This window comes from Ursus americanus, chromosome 18 (assembly GCF_024610735.1).
Source record: "Ursus americanus isolate L20-20 chromosome 18, mUrsAme1.1.p, whole genome shotgun sequence".
Classification (NCBI taxonomy): Eukaryota; Metazoa; Chordata; class Mammalia; order Carnivora; family Ursidae; genus Ursus; species Ursus americanus.
Window position 1 is genome coordinate 59,864,462 of NC_142144.1, and position 17,072 is coordinate 59,881,533.

The window sequence follows — 17,072 nt, forward strand, 5'->3', positions numbered from 1 at the left end:
GACTTTTGTTTTGGGGAGGTTTTTGACCATTGTTTCAATCTCTTCATAATTAGTCTGTTTTAATAATCAGTTTCTTCCTGTTCCAGTCTTGGTAGTTTATAGGTTTCCAAGAAGGCATCCATTTCTTACAGGTTGTTTAATTTATTGGCTTAAAGTTGTTGATAAAAGTTTCTAATGATCCTTCCTATTTCATTGGTGGTGGTCGTGATCTCTCCCCTTTCATTCATAATTTTATTTATTTGGGTCCTTTCTCTATTCTTTTGAATAAGTCTGTCCAGTGGCTTATCTATTTTATTTATTCTTTCAAAGAACCAGCTTCTAGTTCTGTTGATCTGCTCTACTGTGCTCCTGGTTTCTAATTCATTGATCTCTGCTCTAATCTTGATCACCTGCCTTCTCGTGCGTGGGTTAGGACTGTTCTTTTGTTCCAGCTCCAGCTTCTTGAGGTGAGAATATAAAAACTGCAGTTTAGATTTTTCTATTCTTTTGAGTGAGGCTTGGACGGCTATGTATTTTCCCCTTAGGACTGCCTTTGCAGTATCCCATAGGTTTAGGACCGACGTGTTTTCATTCCCATTGGTCTCCAAAACTTGTTTAAACTGATTTTTAATTTCCTGATTTACCCAATCATTCTTCAGCAGGATGGTTCTTAGTCTCCAAGTGTTTGAGTTTCTTCCAAATTTTTCCTTGTGATTGAGTTCCAATTTCAAAGCATTGTGGTCTGAGAATATGCAGGGAATAATCTCAGTCTTTTGGTATCGGTTGAGACCTGTTTGTGACCCAGTATGTGGTCTATTCTGGAGAAAGTTCCATGTGTGTTCGAAAAGAATGAGTGTTCTGTTGTTCTGGGTGTAGTGTTCTGTATATATCTATGAGGTCCATCTGGTCCAGTATGTCATTCAAAGCTCTTGTTTCTTTGTTGATTTTCTGCTTAGGTGATCTGTCTATTGCTGAGAGTGGAGTGTTGAGGTCCCCTACTTATTAACGTATTTTTATCTATATGTCTCTTTATTCTGGTTAAGAGTTGGCTTGTGTATCTAGCTGCTCCCCTGTTGTGGGCATAGATATTTATAATTGTCATATCCACTTGTTGGATACATCCTTTAAGAATTATATAGTGTCCTTCTGTATCTCTAACAATAGTGTTTAGTTTAAAATCCAATCTGTCTGATATGAGAATTGCTACCCCAGCTTTCTTTTGAGGCCCATTGGCATGAAAAATGGTTTTCCATCCCTTCACTTTCAGTCTGGATATATCTTTATGTTCAAAATGAGTCTCTTGTAGTCAGCAAATGGATGGGTCGTGTCTTTTTATCCAGTCTGCAACCCTGTGGCGTTTTATGGGAGCATTTAATCTCTTGCATTTCTATACACTAATAATGAAGCAGCAGAAAGGGAAATTAAGGAATCAATCCCATTTATATTTGCACCCAAAATAATAAGATACCTAGGAATAAACCTAACCAAAAACATAAAAGACCTGTACTCTGAAATCTATGAAACAGTGGTGAAAGAAATTGAAAAGGACACGAAGAAATGGAAAGATATTCCATGCTCAAGAATTGGGAGTACAACTATTGTTAAAATGTCTGTACCACCCAAACTGACAATCTACACATTTAATGCAATCCCTATCAAAATATCAACAGCAATTTTTATGGAACAAGAGCAGACAATCCTAAAATTTGCATGGAACCACAAAAAATCCTGAATAGCCAAAGCAGTCTTGAAAAAGGAAAGCAAAGCTGAAGGCATCACAATTTCAGACTTCAAGTTATAATACAGAGTTATAATAATTAGAATGATATTTATTGTACTGGCACAAAAATAGACACATGGATCAATGGAACAGATTAGGAAACCCAGAAATAAACACACAATTATATGGTCAGTAAATCTTCAACAAAACAGGAAAGAATATCCAGTGGGAAGTGGACTTTCTCTTCAATAAATGGTGTTGGGAAGACTAAACAGAAACATGGAAAAGAAAGAAAATGGACCCCTTTCTCACACCATACACAAAACTAAATTCAGAATGGATTAAAGACCTAAATATGAGACCTGAAACCATAAAAATTCTAGAAGAGGACACAGGCAGTAACTTCTTTGACATTGGTCACAGCAACTTCTTTCTAGATATGGCTCCTGAGGCAAGGGAAGCAAAACTTTATTACTGAAGTTATAAAGTTAGGTTGTTGTTTTGAGGTCTTTCTTATTTTGTAGTGTAAGCATTTATTTGTAGCTCTAAATTTCTCTGTCAGCACTGTTTTCACTGTGTCACATTGTTCTGGTATGTCATGTTTTCATTTCCATTTATCTGTATGTATTTTCTAATTTTTCTTTTAATTTCTTCTTTGATCTATTGGTTGTTTAAGAGTGTGTTGCTTAATTTCCACAAATTTCTGAATTTTCCAGTTTTCCTTCTGTTACTGATTTCTGACTTCATCTGTGGCTTGCATTCTTGCAAGAAACAGATGAACTCAAAATGTCAGGTTTTTTTGTGATAAGTGCTCTGAAGAAAAATAAGGTAGGGTAAGGAGAATAGGAAGTGCCTGGTTTGGATGGGAAGATGATTGCTCTTTTACTAGGGTGTCAGGGGAAGCTCCTCTGATAAGTTGATATTTAAACAGAGACCTGAAACAAAGAAGGGAGAGAGCCATGTGGATATCTGAGAGAAGAGAAGATGCAGAAGTCCTAAGGTTGGCATCGTCTTTGGCCTTTAGAGGAAATGCAAAGAGACAAGTGTAGCCAGAGCAAAGTGAGTGAGGAGGAAAGTGCTAAGAGTCAAGAATCAGAGAAGTATAGGTAGCCATAGCCAGGTTGTGTATGTCTTTAAGGACTTCTGTTTTTACTCTAAAATGAGACAACATTGAAGGGTTAAGCAGAGGAGGGACATATCTGACTTATCTTTTAAAGCACTCACACTGCCTGTTGTGTTGAGATTAGTGTAGTGGGACAACAGGGAAATCAGTTACAAAAAGCAATAATCCAGGCAAAAAAATGGTGGTGGCTTGGAACAGGGTAGTAGCTGTTGATTTGCAACCCTCTTAGGAGTTTCCCTGGTATAATCTGAAATGCGTTTGTATTCAGAGGACAGGGAGAGACTAAGAAAGAAGCAGGCCATTCCAGGTTTGTAGGTGACAGTTTGAATACGTAGATGGAACTTAAATTCAGTGAGGCTTGTCTTGGGTGGCAGCAAGACAAATGGATCTCTGCACCCGCCTGCCGGATCTTAAAAGTTTACATAAGAAGCCTTAACTGGATGCAGCCACATATATTATACAGGTGTATTCAACATCACATCACTCTCTCAAGGCTGTGTTCTTGGAGCAGCCTCTGGGAGCTGGAAAGGCAAGCAGAACCTACATTCCAAGGGGAGGGAATGAGGAACCTTTGAGTGCCTAGGTCCAGCTCATGGGTCAGTTGGCAGTCACATCTTTTTGATGGTGTTCCCCAACAATAGCAACACAGATGGCAAGGAATGGTTAGATTCTGGATGTGACTTGAAAGTAAGGATTGGCAGAATTTTCATAAACATTGGATGTAGAGTGTCCAAAAAAATGAAGAGTAAAAAGATGATGCCCAGTATTTTTGGTCTAAACAACTAGAATTATGGAATCGTCATTAGTTTAAAAAGGGGGAGCTAAAGGAGTAGCAGGTTTGCAAGGCAGGGATTCAAGAGTTTGGATTTCAACATATGTGAAGTTTGATAATGATTTTTAGATATCCAGTTGGACTTATTGAGTAGGCAGTTTAGTATATGAGTCCCAGTTCAAGGGAGTAAGCCAGACTGGAGGCATAAATTTAGGAGTTGTCGGGCTATAGATTATATTTAAACTATGAGACTGGTAGAAATCACCTAGAATGTGAGTATAGATAGAGAAGAAGAGAGACTGAACCCTGGGGCATTCCAACATGTAGAGATGGTGGAGAGGAGTAGGACTTAGCTGAAGAGACTGAGAAAGAATGTTCAATAAGGTAGAGTCTATTCAAGAGAATTAGGGGAGAGGACGTGGAGTTTTATTTTAAAGTGGAGCGGAGAAATAGGGCAGTAGCTGGAAGGACAAGTTGGAGTCAAGAGAGGGTGCTTTGCTTTGTTGTTTGCTTTCATTAGTGGAGAAATAGCATTCTGTATACTGGTAGGAATGAGCTAATAGGCTAAAATGGCCTCAGGAAAAGGAAGGGACATTTGGTAGAGTTATATCCGTGGATAGATGAGAAAGGATGCATAAAACGAGGGATTAGCTTAGATAGGCAGAATATGAGTACAAATGAAGGTCGTAAGTGGCAGATGAGATGTGAGCATGTGAACGTGCTTGTCTGATTGCTTGTATTTTCCCTGAAAAGAAAACAAAATAGCTGAGACAGAGAAGAGGGCCAAAAAGGAAGGAACTTCATACAACTCCCATGTAGATATTTCTAAAAGGAAATTAATTTTACAGTTATCCTACGTGCCACACATACTGTGAGGTAAGTACTAAACAAAATAAACTAAAGGTTAGGAGTAGAAGAGAGAAACTCAGTTGAGAGCAAAAAGATTAATAAAGAGTCTCTAAAATACTGTATCATTTGGAAATGTTTCTATCTCTCCATAGTTTTATGGAAACATAGCTATTACATTTTTATGTGAAAAGGGTCCTTGAAAGATCACTTTTCAACTTTGTTTCTCTATGCTTAATTTAAAAATATTTTTTAAAATTTGCTGCCCTCTGTATAAACCAAAAATAGTAGGTACTGTTCCCTAGAATTTTTTGGTGAACAATTTTTTTGAGTATACGTGGCACATAATGTTATAGTTTCAGGTGTACAACATAGTGATTGGAGAAGTTTATGCATAAAGCTCACCCGAAGTGTAGTTACCATCTGTCACCATACAACACTTTTACAATATCGTTGACTGTATTCCTTATGGTATACCTTTTACTCTTGTGACTTATTCATTCCCAAACTGAAAGCCTTTATCTCCAACTTCCTTCATGCATTTTGTCCATCCCCCACACCCGTTCCCCTCTGGCAACCATCAGTTTGTTCTCTTTACTTATAGGTCAGACTCTGCTCTTTTGTTGTTGTGTGTTTATTCATTTGGTTTTTTTTTTTTTTTTTTAGATTTCATAATGAGTCTCTGACTGACTTATTTCACTTAGTGATATCCTCTAGATCTATCCATGCTGTTGCAAATGGCATGATCTCATCCTTTCTCAAGGCTACATAATATTCGTGTGTGTGTGTGTGTGTGTGTGTGTGTGTGTGTGTGTGTGTGTGTGTGAGAGAGAGAGAGAGGGAGTGTGTGTGAGAGAGAGAGAGGGAGTGTGTGTGTGTGTGTGTGTGTGTGTGTACACACATATATACACCACATCTCCCTTATCCATTTGTCTATCTGTGGACACTTAGGTTGCTTCCAAATCTTGGCTATTGTAGATAATGCTGCAGTGAACACAGGGGTGCATATATCCTTTAGAATTAGTGTTTTTCTTTTCTTTGGGTAAATACCCAGTAGTGGAATTATCAGATCACATGGTATTTCTATTTTCTACTTTTTTGAGAAACCTTTACACTGTTTTCCACAGTGGCTCTACCAATTTGCATTCCCACCAGCAGTGTATGAGGGTTTGTTTTTCTCCACATCCTCGCCAACATATGTTACTTCCTTTTTGATTTTTGCATTCTGATAGGTGTAAGGTGATATCTCATTTTCATTTTGATTTGTATTTCTCTGATGATGCTGAGCATCTTTTCGTGTGTCTATTGGCCATCTGTATGTCTTCTTTGGAAACATGTCTATTCAGGTCATCTGCCCATTTTTTAATCAGATTGTTTGCTTTTTGTTGTTGAGTTGTTACGTTCTTTATATATTTGGTTAGTAACCCTTTATTGAATATATCATTTTTCCATTCAGCCTTTTTTTGTTGATGGTCTCCTTTGCTGTGCAGAAGCTTTTTATATTTTTATACTCCCAATAGTTTATTTTTGCTTTTGTTTCCCTTGTTTAAGGAGACAAATCCAGAAAAAAAGGTTGCCATGCCAGTGTTAGAGAAACTACTGCCTTTGTTCTAAGATTTTTGTAGTTTCAGGTCTCACATTTAGGTCTTTAACTATTTGGTGCTTATTTTGGTGTAAGGTGTTATAAAGCAGTCCAGTTTCATTCTTTTACATATAGCTGTTCAGTTTTCCAAGCACCATTTTTTGAAGAGACTTTTTCCCATTGTATAGCCTTGCCTTTTTTGTCATAAATTAATTAACCATGTAAGTGTGGGTATATTTCTGGGGTCTTCATTCTGTTCCCTTCATCTGTGTGTCTAGTTTTGTTTAAGTAACATACTATTTTGATTACTTCAGCTTTGTAGTATATCTAGAAATCTGGAATTGTGATACCTATGGCTTTGTTTTTGTTGCTCAAAATTGTCTTTTGTAGTTCCTTACAGATTTTAGTATTATTTCCTCTAATTTTGTTAAAAATGCTTTTGGTATTTTGATAGTGATTGCATTGACTCTGTAGATTGCTTTGGGCAGTATGAACATTTAACAATATTAATTCTTCAGTTGATGAGCATGGAATATCTTTCCATTTATGTCATCTTTAATTTCTTTCATCAGTATTCTGTAGTTTTCAGAATACAGGTCTTTCACCTCTTTGTTTAAGTTTATTCCTGGGCATTTTATTCTTTTTGTGCAATTGTAAATGGAATTGTTTTCTTAATTTCTCTTTCCTCTACTTTGTTATTAGTGCATAGAAATACTACCAATTTCTGGGTAGTAATTTTGTATCCTGCAACTTTACTGAATTCATTTATTACTTCTAGTATGTTTTGGTGGAGTGTTTAGAATTTGATTAACTTTTTTAAATAACCCTTTCACTATATTGTAATCAGTAATTATAAAACTATTTCAAATCTATTTCTGTTCGTGCCGCTAGAAAAAAATTACCTTTCTCTCATTAACCTTCTCTCATTGCCTTTAGAAAGACAAATTGGTGATATGTTCAAAAACTGTATTCTGAAATTATATATATAATCTTTTTCAGTTTCTTATGCCTACCCATCCCCTGAGTTTTCTCTTTAAAGATAAATGTTGGCAAGACTGAACTAAGCATCTTAGACACATTTGAGATTAAAACATAGATCTTAGTGACTTTTTTTCTTTGAAATTTTTGTTTAAATCCTAGTAAATTAACATATACTGCAGTATTGGTTTCAGGAGTAGAACTCAGTGGTTCATCACTTAATGTAACACCCAGTGCTCATCATAACAAGTGCCTTCCTTAACACCCATCACCCATCTAACCCATCCTCCACCCACTTCCTGACATCAACCCTCAGTTTGTTCTCTGTCATTAAGAGTCTCTTATGGTTTGTTTCCCTCTCTTGCTCTCTTTTTTTTCCCCTCCCATATGTTCATCTGTTTCATTTCTTAAATTCCACAAATGAATGATATCTTACGGTACTTTACTGACCTATCTCGCTTAGCATAATACACTGTAGCTCCATCCACATTGTTGCAAATGGCAAGAGTTCATTCTTTTTGATGGCTGAGTAATATTCCATTGTGTGTGTGTGTGTGTGTGTGTGTGTGTATATATATATATATATATATATATATATATATATATATACCATATCTTCTTTATCCATTCATCAGTCAGTGGACATTTGGGCTCTTTCCATAGTTTGGCTGTTGTTGATAATGTAGCTTTTAGTGGCTTAATTAAAAATATTTCAAGATATTGTTTAAAATAATAAAGTTAGTTTAGCTTCCAAGAGTTTAATACGTGTGTATTGTTTGTTATGTCGGGCATTTTTATTTCAGGAGCCGCCTAAAGAAAGACTATGATGATTTCAGAAGACAGCCTGATCATGATAAATTTACTGGAGAACTGTGGACTGCTGAAGAAGGTGAAGGAGATCCTGGAAAAGAGTCTCCTAAAGTAGAAGTTAGTAAGTCTGTAGACTCCACAGAACCTCTAGATATCCTGGAGAAAGATCACTTTGACCCAGGTAGTTATGAAAACTTTTCTTTAAATCAACACTAAAACCACAAACAGAAGTTTTAGTATCTTTTTTTGAGGTAAAAGGTAATATGGTTAATGATGTGTATTGATTAGGGAAATCTGGTATATTTCGAAGTGTCTTGTGTCCTTGGAGACACCATTTTATTTCTGGGAGTTTCTGGAGCCAGTGCCTGCCTCTGAACTGTAGGCATGTCTTTGCACGTTATAAACCACACATCTTTGATCTGTAATCCCTCTAAATTAGGTTCATCCTCTTTTTATTATTACCATTTTTGAAGCACTGTTTTTGATGTTTGATTTAAATGGAACTTGACACGTCCCTAATACTGTGAAGATTTTTTTATGAGGGAAGACCAATGTTGATGGCCAAATGAGATCTCAGAGTGGACGTATCATTCTAATAAGGAGGCTGGATTAGATTATCTGTAACGCATTTCAATTTATCAGATTATGTTATTCTGTAAATCTAGTTATTTTTTTCTGTAAATCTAGTTAAGTAACTTCCTTTCATTATATAAGAGGTTAGTGTGAAAATTTGTGGTTAGCAATGTATTAACCTGTTGTTTTTCATGTCTTTGGTGCATTGAAAAGAGTAGCTTCTCATCAACCCAGTTTGACCAGATATGAACATAAATTTTTTACTGTAGGAATGAATAATTAAACACCAGGAAAAGATGAACATTTTTAATCCTTTAGAGTCTCTGAAACTAGATGAGAATTCTGAGCTCTAATTGCTGGTTTGAGTATCTCTGTAAGAGATGTAAATTTTCCTTTTCATTTGTATTGGCAGCAGAATTAGTAGAGTTTGAACAAAAATAGTTCTCTCATTAATACGTAGTTGTTCTTGGGAATGGTTATGCTATCAAAATATCAAAGATCAGCTTACCTTAATTTCCAATTTTGAATCATCCTAAAGTAGATTTCTTAATAAATTGCCAGTTCAGAGATTGACTTGCTCTTTATAATTGGTCTTATTATTGCTATTCAGTTGCTGTTTTATTTAAACAAAATGCTTGCTTTTATAATTTTCAGATGATATGAAACTATCAGAAATAGATTTTCCTGTGGCCAGAACCAAGTTGTTGAAAAAGGAATTACCTTCTAAAGATGTTCTGAAGATACTGCCTAAAACACTTAAACGACAGTCTAAACAAACTAATTATCTGGACGATAGCACAAAAGAGCTTTCCCCAAGGAAGAAAGCAAAGTTAAGCACAAATGAGACAGCAGTTGAGCATGTAGAAGGTGAGATGCAGATTGACTGTTTGAATGAATTAAGTCGTACAGAGCCACTGTTTCCAGAGTCATTTGCCTCAATGGATTCAACACCAGTATCTATTCTCCAGAAAGGGACCAAACCTATTCAGGCCTTGCTTGCAAAGAACATTGGGAACAAAGTGACCTTAACAAATCAACTGCCCCCTTCCGCAGGTAGAAGTGCACCTGCAGTGGATAAACCAGTTATATCTCCTCTAGAAGCAAGCCCCCTAAAGCCAGCATTGACCTGCCACACCAGTACAAAAGGTCCTTTACAAATGGTATACAAAATGCCCTGTGGCCAGTGGTTGCCCATAGATCTGCAGAACAGCTCTGTGAAGATTCAGATGCAACCTGTGCTCGATCCTAAAACAGGAGAAAAAATCATGCAGCAGGTTCTCATTCTGCCCAAGAGTTTTGTGATTCAGCACAAGGAAGGGAAAACAGTTGCAAAAGAAATACTGCCACGTGAACAGAAAGGTCCAGAACAGCACTGCTCATCTCTCCCACAGACAGCAAGTGTAAACTCTTGTTTAGCATCAGTTCTTGTCAGCTCAGCGGGAACTGTTTCTAACCAGCCACCCAATACAGCTTTCCATAGGACAATTACACCTTTGTCAAATGTGAGCACTGGTAGGCCACAGCCTTTGTCACCTGTAACCTCCGTAAGTAATTTATTAACACCTCCAGTTAAGACTAGCCAGCGTGAGTCAGGAAAAGTCAAGAATGCAGTTTCAGCAGCTACATTTTCCCAGCCCATTGCTTCATCCACCATTTCCTCAACAGTTCGGCCTCTGTTATCAGCAACAACACTAAGTGGATCTACAAATCCTGGTAGTTCCCTCAACTGTTTTGCACAACAAACTGCTGATTCTTCTGAAGCAAAGCAAGAACTGAAAACTGTGTGTATAAGAGATTCACAGTCAATTCTTGTTAGGACACGAGGTGGAAACACTGGCGTTGTAAAAGTACAGACCAGTCCAGATCAAAATTCACCCAATAGCTTATCTGCAAGTTCAGTTTTCACTTTTGCTCCTCATCTTCAGGCATTTCTGGTGCCCAAATCAACAACTGCATCATCCTCTGTTTTTTCACCTGCAGTTGGAATGACCACTACATCTAGTCTCCCACCTTTTAGCCAAGCACCAACTTCTGTTTCCTTTCCATCTGGCTTTAATCCATCAGTGGGAAAGAATCTCAAGCTTACATTAGGCCAACCTTCCTGCGGTGGTAATTTGGGCCACATGATAGATAAAGCTTCACACATGCCTCCTTCTCCCTTAAAGTCCTCTGTTTCTTCTGGCACTGTACTACCATCAACAGCAAATAATTCAGTAAGTGTAATTAGCTTATCAACAGGAAATTTTGGACAAACCAGTGCAAATGTTATTCATACTCCAAATAAACAGCAACAAGTAGATTATTTCACGAAAAGTTTCCCTGTTACAAGATCAGAAGCAACAGCAGCAACAAGTGGAGATGTGATCAGTGGGACTGCAGTTCACAAACTTATGCTGGTGTCAGCTCCATCTATTCTTCCTTCTGGCAGTGGAACTGCAATTAATGTGACACCTGCACCAACATCTACAGGTGTTTCTGCCCAGAAATTAGTTTTTATTAATGCTCCAATTCCCAGTGGCACTTCAACTCCAACTATTGTGGCAGAACCATTAAAACAAACTCTTCCTCCCCCCTTGAATAAAACCTATGTTAAGACTCCAGAACAACCCCAGATAGTACTAATTCCATCTACAGTTGGAGCACCAATAAAAATAAATTCATCACCAACTGTGTCTCAGATAAAAGATGTGAAAATTGGACTAAACATAGGTCAAGCAATTGTAAATAGTTCAGGCAGTGTGCCAGCTATACCATCAATTAACATATTGCAAAATGTAACCTCAAAAGGAGAAGAAAAAAGTACCAAGGGCTATGTTTTGCCATTGTCAACAAGTGGTAATTCAATTCCAGTAAGCTCAAATTTTGTGAGTCAAAATATTACTCCTGTTAATGAATCAGTGGTTTCTGCAACAAGAGCAGCAAACATGTTTTCAGTAACAGGAGCAAATATATCTTTGGGTTCTCTTTCAGTGACCTCAACCTCTGCTTCAGTTGGGACACGACCTCCTGTTTTAGTCAGTGGAAATGATACCTCTTCAAGAATTATGCCTATTTTGTCAAATAGACTTTGCACGTCAAATCTCGGAAACACTGTGGCTATATCAACTGTGAAAACAGGACATCTTGCATCATCTGTTCTGATTTCAACTACACAACCAACAGTGTCTCCTAAATGTTTAACATCAGCTTTGCAAATCCCTGTTACTGTTGCTTTGCCTACACCTGTGACTATATCCCCTAAAGTAATCAACACAGTTCCACAAGTGGCAACAGTACCAGGAGCCACACGTTCTATATCTCTTTCTAAAAGACAATCTCGGACTTCTGTCCAATTTCAGTCACCAGGGATTTCAGCTACAGTGCCAACAAATATAAACACAAGTAAACCTCAGACCGAGTTGCCACCCCTTTCACCAAGTCCAGGTAAAGTAATTAATATTTCCAATTTTTCTTGTCTGCCAAACCAGCAGATGTCCCCTACTTTAGTAAAATCAACCCCCAGTCACAGTTCTGCTCCAGGTGGTTCTGCCATTCACACTGCTACAGTACCAACAAATGTAAATAGTGTGATAGGGGGTCAGTTGAGTGAACCTTGTATTCAGCAAAAAATAGTCATCAACACCAGTACACCTTTGGCACCTGGCACTCAGATCATGATTAATGGAACCCGGTTTATTGTTCCACCACAAGGTCTTGGAGCTGGCAGCCATGTTCTTCTTATATCTAATAATCCAAAATATGGACTTCCCTTAGTTCTTAACAGTGGCCAAGGCCTTCCGCCTACATCAGTAGATAACCCTGCCCAGAAGATTACACTAGCATCAAATAATTCTTTAAGTGGGCAGTCTGTGAAACATTCTCTAAGAAGCTCTACAAAAGTTGTAAACTCTCTTGGGAATGCCAGTCCTCTACCCACAGTACATACAACACCACAAATCATAAACACAACTGCTAAAGTTTCTGTTCCACCTCCCACACCAACAGTATCATTGACTTCAGTAATTAAGTCTCCTCCTGCTACTCTTTTGGCTAAGACGTCTTTGGTTTCTACCATTTGCTCTACTAAACCTCCATTGCCAAGTAGCACAGCAGTATTTCATTTGGACACATCAGTCAAAAAACTGTTGGTTAGTCCAGAAGGAGCAATTTTGAATACCATAAATACTCCAGCATCTAAGGTTTCTTCTCTCTCTCCAGCTCTCTCTCAAATTGTATCTACCAGTCAAAATCCTGCCTCTGTCTTCCCTGCTTTTCGCTCATCTGACTTAGAGAAGCCCGACACAGCTGCATCTTGAATTTAGACTAAACGAGCCAGTTTTTAAATAATGGGGCATTGTTTTGACTCCCATAAAAATTTTAACTTTATTATACTGTTGAAAACATACTATACATAGTTGTGTGTATGTGTTTTAATGTATCCTTTCATTAGCTTGCAACAAGGCTTTGTTTTCTTGGGGAAGAAAAGATCTGTTCCATTTCACTCATTGGTATGAGTATGTTTTCAAAGGATGTTTAAAATAGACAGGATTTACCTGTCGGTGTCGCATAAATTGAACAAAGTCAAGTTTCACTAGTTTGGAGTAAGCTAGCCTTTTGCACACTTGCATTGACATGTTTCTTCTTGAATTTGGACTGTTGCAGCGTGTATCTACAATATGGTATTCTGTGTCATTAGTGAAATCTTGTTTTTGTGTCTGTAAAAATATAAATAAATAAATATATATATATATATTTATGCATTGTGAAAATGCAGTCCATGGTGTAAAATTGTACATATTCCTCAATCCCTAACAACCTGTACTAAACTATATGTACAAAGAACTATGCTGTCTTATTTATGTTTTGTTTACATAATGTATAGTTTTTTAAGTATTTTAGTAATTTTGGACCAGTGAACTGTTAGCAGCAATGCAGAGGAATCTGCATGTAATAAATTGAGTTCCTGTATTTCTTTGTTTGAATACCATTTTTAAAGTGCGTTCTTACTCCGTTGAAAGAATACATTCTATAAAATGAAAACAGCCCTTTACAAAAAGGAATTAAGGCTGGAAAATTTGAATTAATGGCGAGCACTTGTACAGGTTTTACAGTTTACAAACTTTACGTGACATATCTTATTTAATTTTCACAGTACTCTTGAAAGGTTAAGTGATGTTGTCCAAGGTCACCCAGCTAGTGGGTGGTAGACCTGAGCTGGTAATGGTAGACCTAATGCTTTAAATCCTTTTTCCATGATTGTACATTACTTCTATTATAAAATTTCACTCTGGATTTCATTGTTTTAAGTTTTTTTTCTTATTTCACCATCAAACTCTCCATTGACCAAAATAAGTAATCTTCTTTCAGGCCAATGTATTTGGTCTGTGCTAATGCATGCCAGATATGTTTTATTAACTTTTTATTTTTAAATAATCTTAGATTCACAAGAAGTTGTGATGGTAGTATGAAGAGGTCCCGTGTACCCTTTGAGTTTCCCTCTGATATGTCTATTTTTATATTGAGGTGTTTGTTCATAGTTGACTGATTTTCCAAAATGATAAAACGTGAATTTTTCTTTTTTAATTTAAAATAACAAATGAATATGGACACCTTCAATTATTTATAAGTATATTTTGCTTTTGTTGTTTTGGGTTTGTTTTTGGTTTTTTTTTTCCAATTACAGAGCAGTTACTTATATTCTGTTGTAAAGCAAGCAGTTTTTATGGGTCAGCTTATTCTCAGGGTTTGACTTTGTGGTATTTCAGACTTATGCCTCATTTTAAATAAAAGATAGATTTTATTATGATAAACACTGAGTAGTGTATAGAATTGTTAAAATTACTATATTGTGCACTTGAAACTAATATAACACTGTATGTTAACTATACTGGAATTAGAATTTTAAAAAAAAAGTAAGGCGCAACATGGGGAATACAACACACACAAAATGTGTAATTGCTTAAGTTATAAATATTTTTAAAATGAAAGACAAAGCAAGAAGATAGATTTTATATTTAAAAGTCAAAACAGTAAAAAGATTTTATATTAATTGAATCTTCATATCCGTTATCTTATTTGGGATACTGCTTGTATAGTCATCCATGTTACATTTATAATGATGTTAAGCCTCATCGCATGGAGTCTGGGCTTGAAAATGTTCAGGAAGAATAGACCTAAAGACTTCCTTTGAAACTACATTGAAATTTATTAGTTATCAAAGTGGAGAGGGCAGTGAGAGTGTTCTGGAAAGTTGCTAAAGGCTCTCAAAAACCTATAGTTATGTTCTAAAACAGTATCTTTGCCAGTCTATGCTCTACTGTATAGTCACCCTCCCCCTTTCCCTGTCAGTTTAGATAGACCTTGGATTTCAGGGGGATGTGGGTGATGTTTGGAAATTCATCACATTGTGCATAGGTGGTGCTCAATAAATGAATGTATTTAACATACTCAACTTTTAAAACAAAACAACCTGAAATCATTCATCTTTTGCCTGAAAAGAATTCTCTGAGACATTTCCAGAAACTAATTTACTGGATTACTTATGGCTCAACTTTAATCCCAGTGAAGGACCTAAACTAATTATTAACCACTAATTCTTTTCTAACTCCTAAATCCAAAATCCTAATATGACCTTTGAAACTCTGTTCTGGTGAACCTTTAGAATGAAGCCCCGGCCCCCACCCCCCATCCCCTTAGGGCTTAAAAGGCTCTTCAGTCTATTCCTGCTTACCTCACCAGCTTCTCTTCGACCTAATCTTCCCTTGCCTGTTGCACTCTAGTTTTCTTTTAGTTTCTAAAAAGTTCCATACAAATCAAGGTCTTCCTGTGTGTTCTCTTTGACTTAATGTTTCATTATGGATCTCATTACATATGACATAATTCCCTCTCCTTACCACACTCAGCATCAAGATACCACAGTCATTCATAGGTTGAGGACGTAGATCGAGAAGGGCATAGTACTATATTACTGTAACAAGATTATTGGTATGCAGTTATTTAATGCCTGTCTTCCTTTTTAAAGAGAGATCTTGTCAATAGTCTTCATCATTGACCCCTCAGCAACTGGCACCCAATAGACATTCAATATACAGTTGTTGAATAAATCAGCGAGAAATCTAGATAGCTTTTTACATGATTTAAGGTCTGGTTTACTTTTTTAAAATAACACTCCCATTTTTTACTAGAATATGACTAAATTAATGGATTTATATAATCAAAAGCCAAATTCTTTTTCCTTTGCTTTCAGTTTGGTAGGTCATGTGTATTTCTGGGCTCTTGGCCAAAGAGTACAAAGTCAAATTCCTCAGTTCTTTCTTTGTATTCAGTGTTCTTTAACAGTTGTTTATAAAGGCATTCATGCAAAGGAAAAAAAGTTACTATAATGCTACCTAAACAGCTTCATGGTACTGGAATAATATGTTTCTACACATAGTATAGAATTAGGACATTTGGATGTCTGTATTCAGCATCAGTTTAAATGCTAAAACATGCTAAAATAACATCTCTTTCTGATATGTTAGCTCTTTCATTTCCTGTATGTTTTCTCCTGAAAAAAAAAATCAATTCTCCTTTGTGGTAGTAAAAAAAAAAAATATATACATATATATATATATATATATATATATATATATATATATATATATATACACACACACACACATATACACACACACACACATATATATTATACATAAAATACTTAGTCTCTTTAGATCCCTGTTTCCATTTCAAGCCTCCAATTTTTTTTGGTGCATTTAATAATTGACATCAGTAGTTTTATAATTAAAGCAGTGATGCTATAATGTACACTAAGATAAATTAAAATGTTTACTTGACCCAGTATATCACATTGACTTAGTGAATTAAGAAATCTTTAATATTAAAAGCTTGAGAATGTAGCAAATTCTGAAAATGATCTAAGAAATTTGATGAGTTATCCAAAATTACACCGTACTATTGATGTGGTTTTGGAATATAGGTGAGGTTCAGTGGGGTGGAGTCCGGAGCCAAAGACCAAGAAAGAATTCTTGAGGCCTCTTTGGTGCAAAATGGTGGTTTATTAAAGCACGGGGACAGGACCCTGGGCAGAAAGAGCTGCTGCCCCGGGTTGTGAGGGGTGGCTGATTATATACTATGGGTTTGGGGGAGGTAAGGAAAAAGGGAGGTTGAGATAGTACTGTCATATGTTAAAGAAGACTCAGGGTGTACCCAAGGCCTTACCATTGTCAAGTTAAGGTCGTTTTTCCCTCTACCAATGCATTAGCATTAAGATAGTGGGGAACTTCCAGGAGGAACATCACATATCCCACCCTGGAGTGGGGTGTGGGGTGAGGTTGCAGGGTGTAGGTTTATGCTTTGTCTTCAGCTTGCCTTCTGTTCCCTCATCACTATAACAAAGATGATCTACAATTTACCATAACTCATTCCAATAGTTGTTTTGCTGTCGCCTGAGCCTGAAGCCTCATTGTTGCTATAATGCTGTCATTTGTCCCAGGTATTTTTACTAATTTATTCAACAAGCATTTATTATGCATGCCATGGTGCTTGGCTTATTAACAAGTTTATTGACAAAGCTGAAGGGCATGGCATAGTTCCGGTTCTTACAGTTTAAGTTGGAGACAAAATCTGAGTGAGAAAATTCTATAGTTAAGTAATATATGAAGAAGTACTAAAGAATCAAGTGTATGTTTTTATGTGTGTAATCCTCAAT

General features: G+C 36.6%; 1 protein-coding gene across 3 annotated transcripts in view; it reads left to right on the top strand.

Annotated features, from left to right (window-relative positions):
- The window catches only part of BRD10 (bromodomain containing 10), a 146,098-nt gene extending 132,444 nt beyond the window's left edge, over positions 1–13,654 (top strand). For all 3 annotated transcript variants that reach the window (XM_087869660.1, XM_087869661.1, XM_045780758.2), the window contains 2 exons: positions 7,804–7,991; positions 9,038–13,654. In XM_087869660.1, the coding sequence (XP_087725786.1) occupies positions 7,804–7,991; positions 9,038–12,678 (3,829 nt within the window). In that variant the 3' untranslated portion in view covers positions 12,679–13,654. The remainder of the gene's footprint in view (positions 1–7,803; positions 7,992–9,037) is intronic.
- Positions 13,655–17,072: the final 3,418 nt, after the last annotated feature.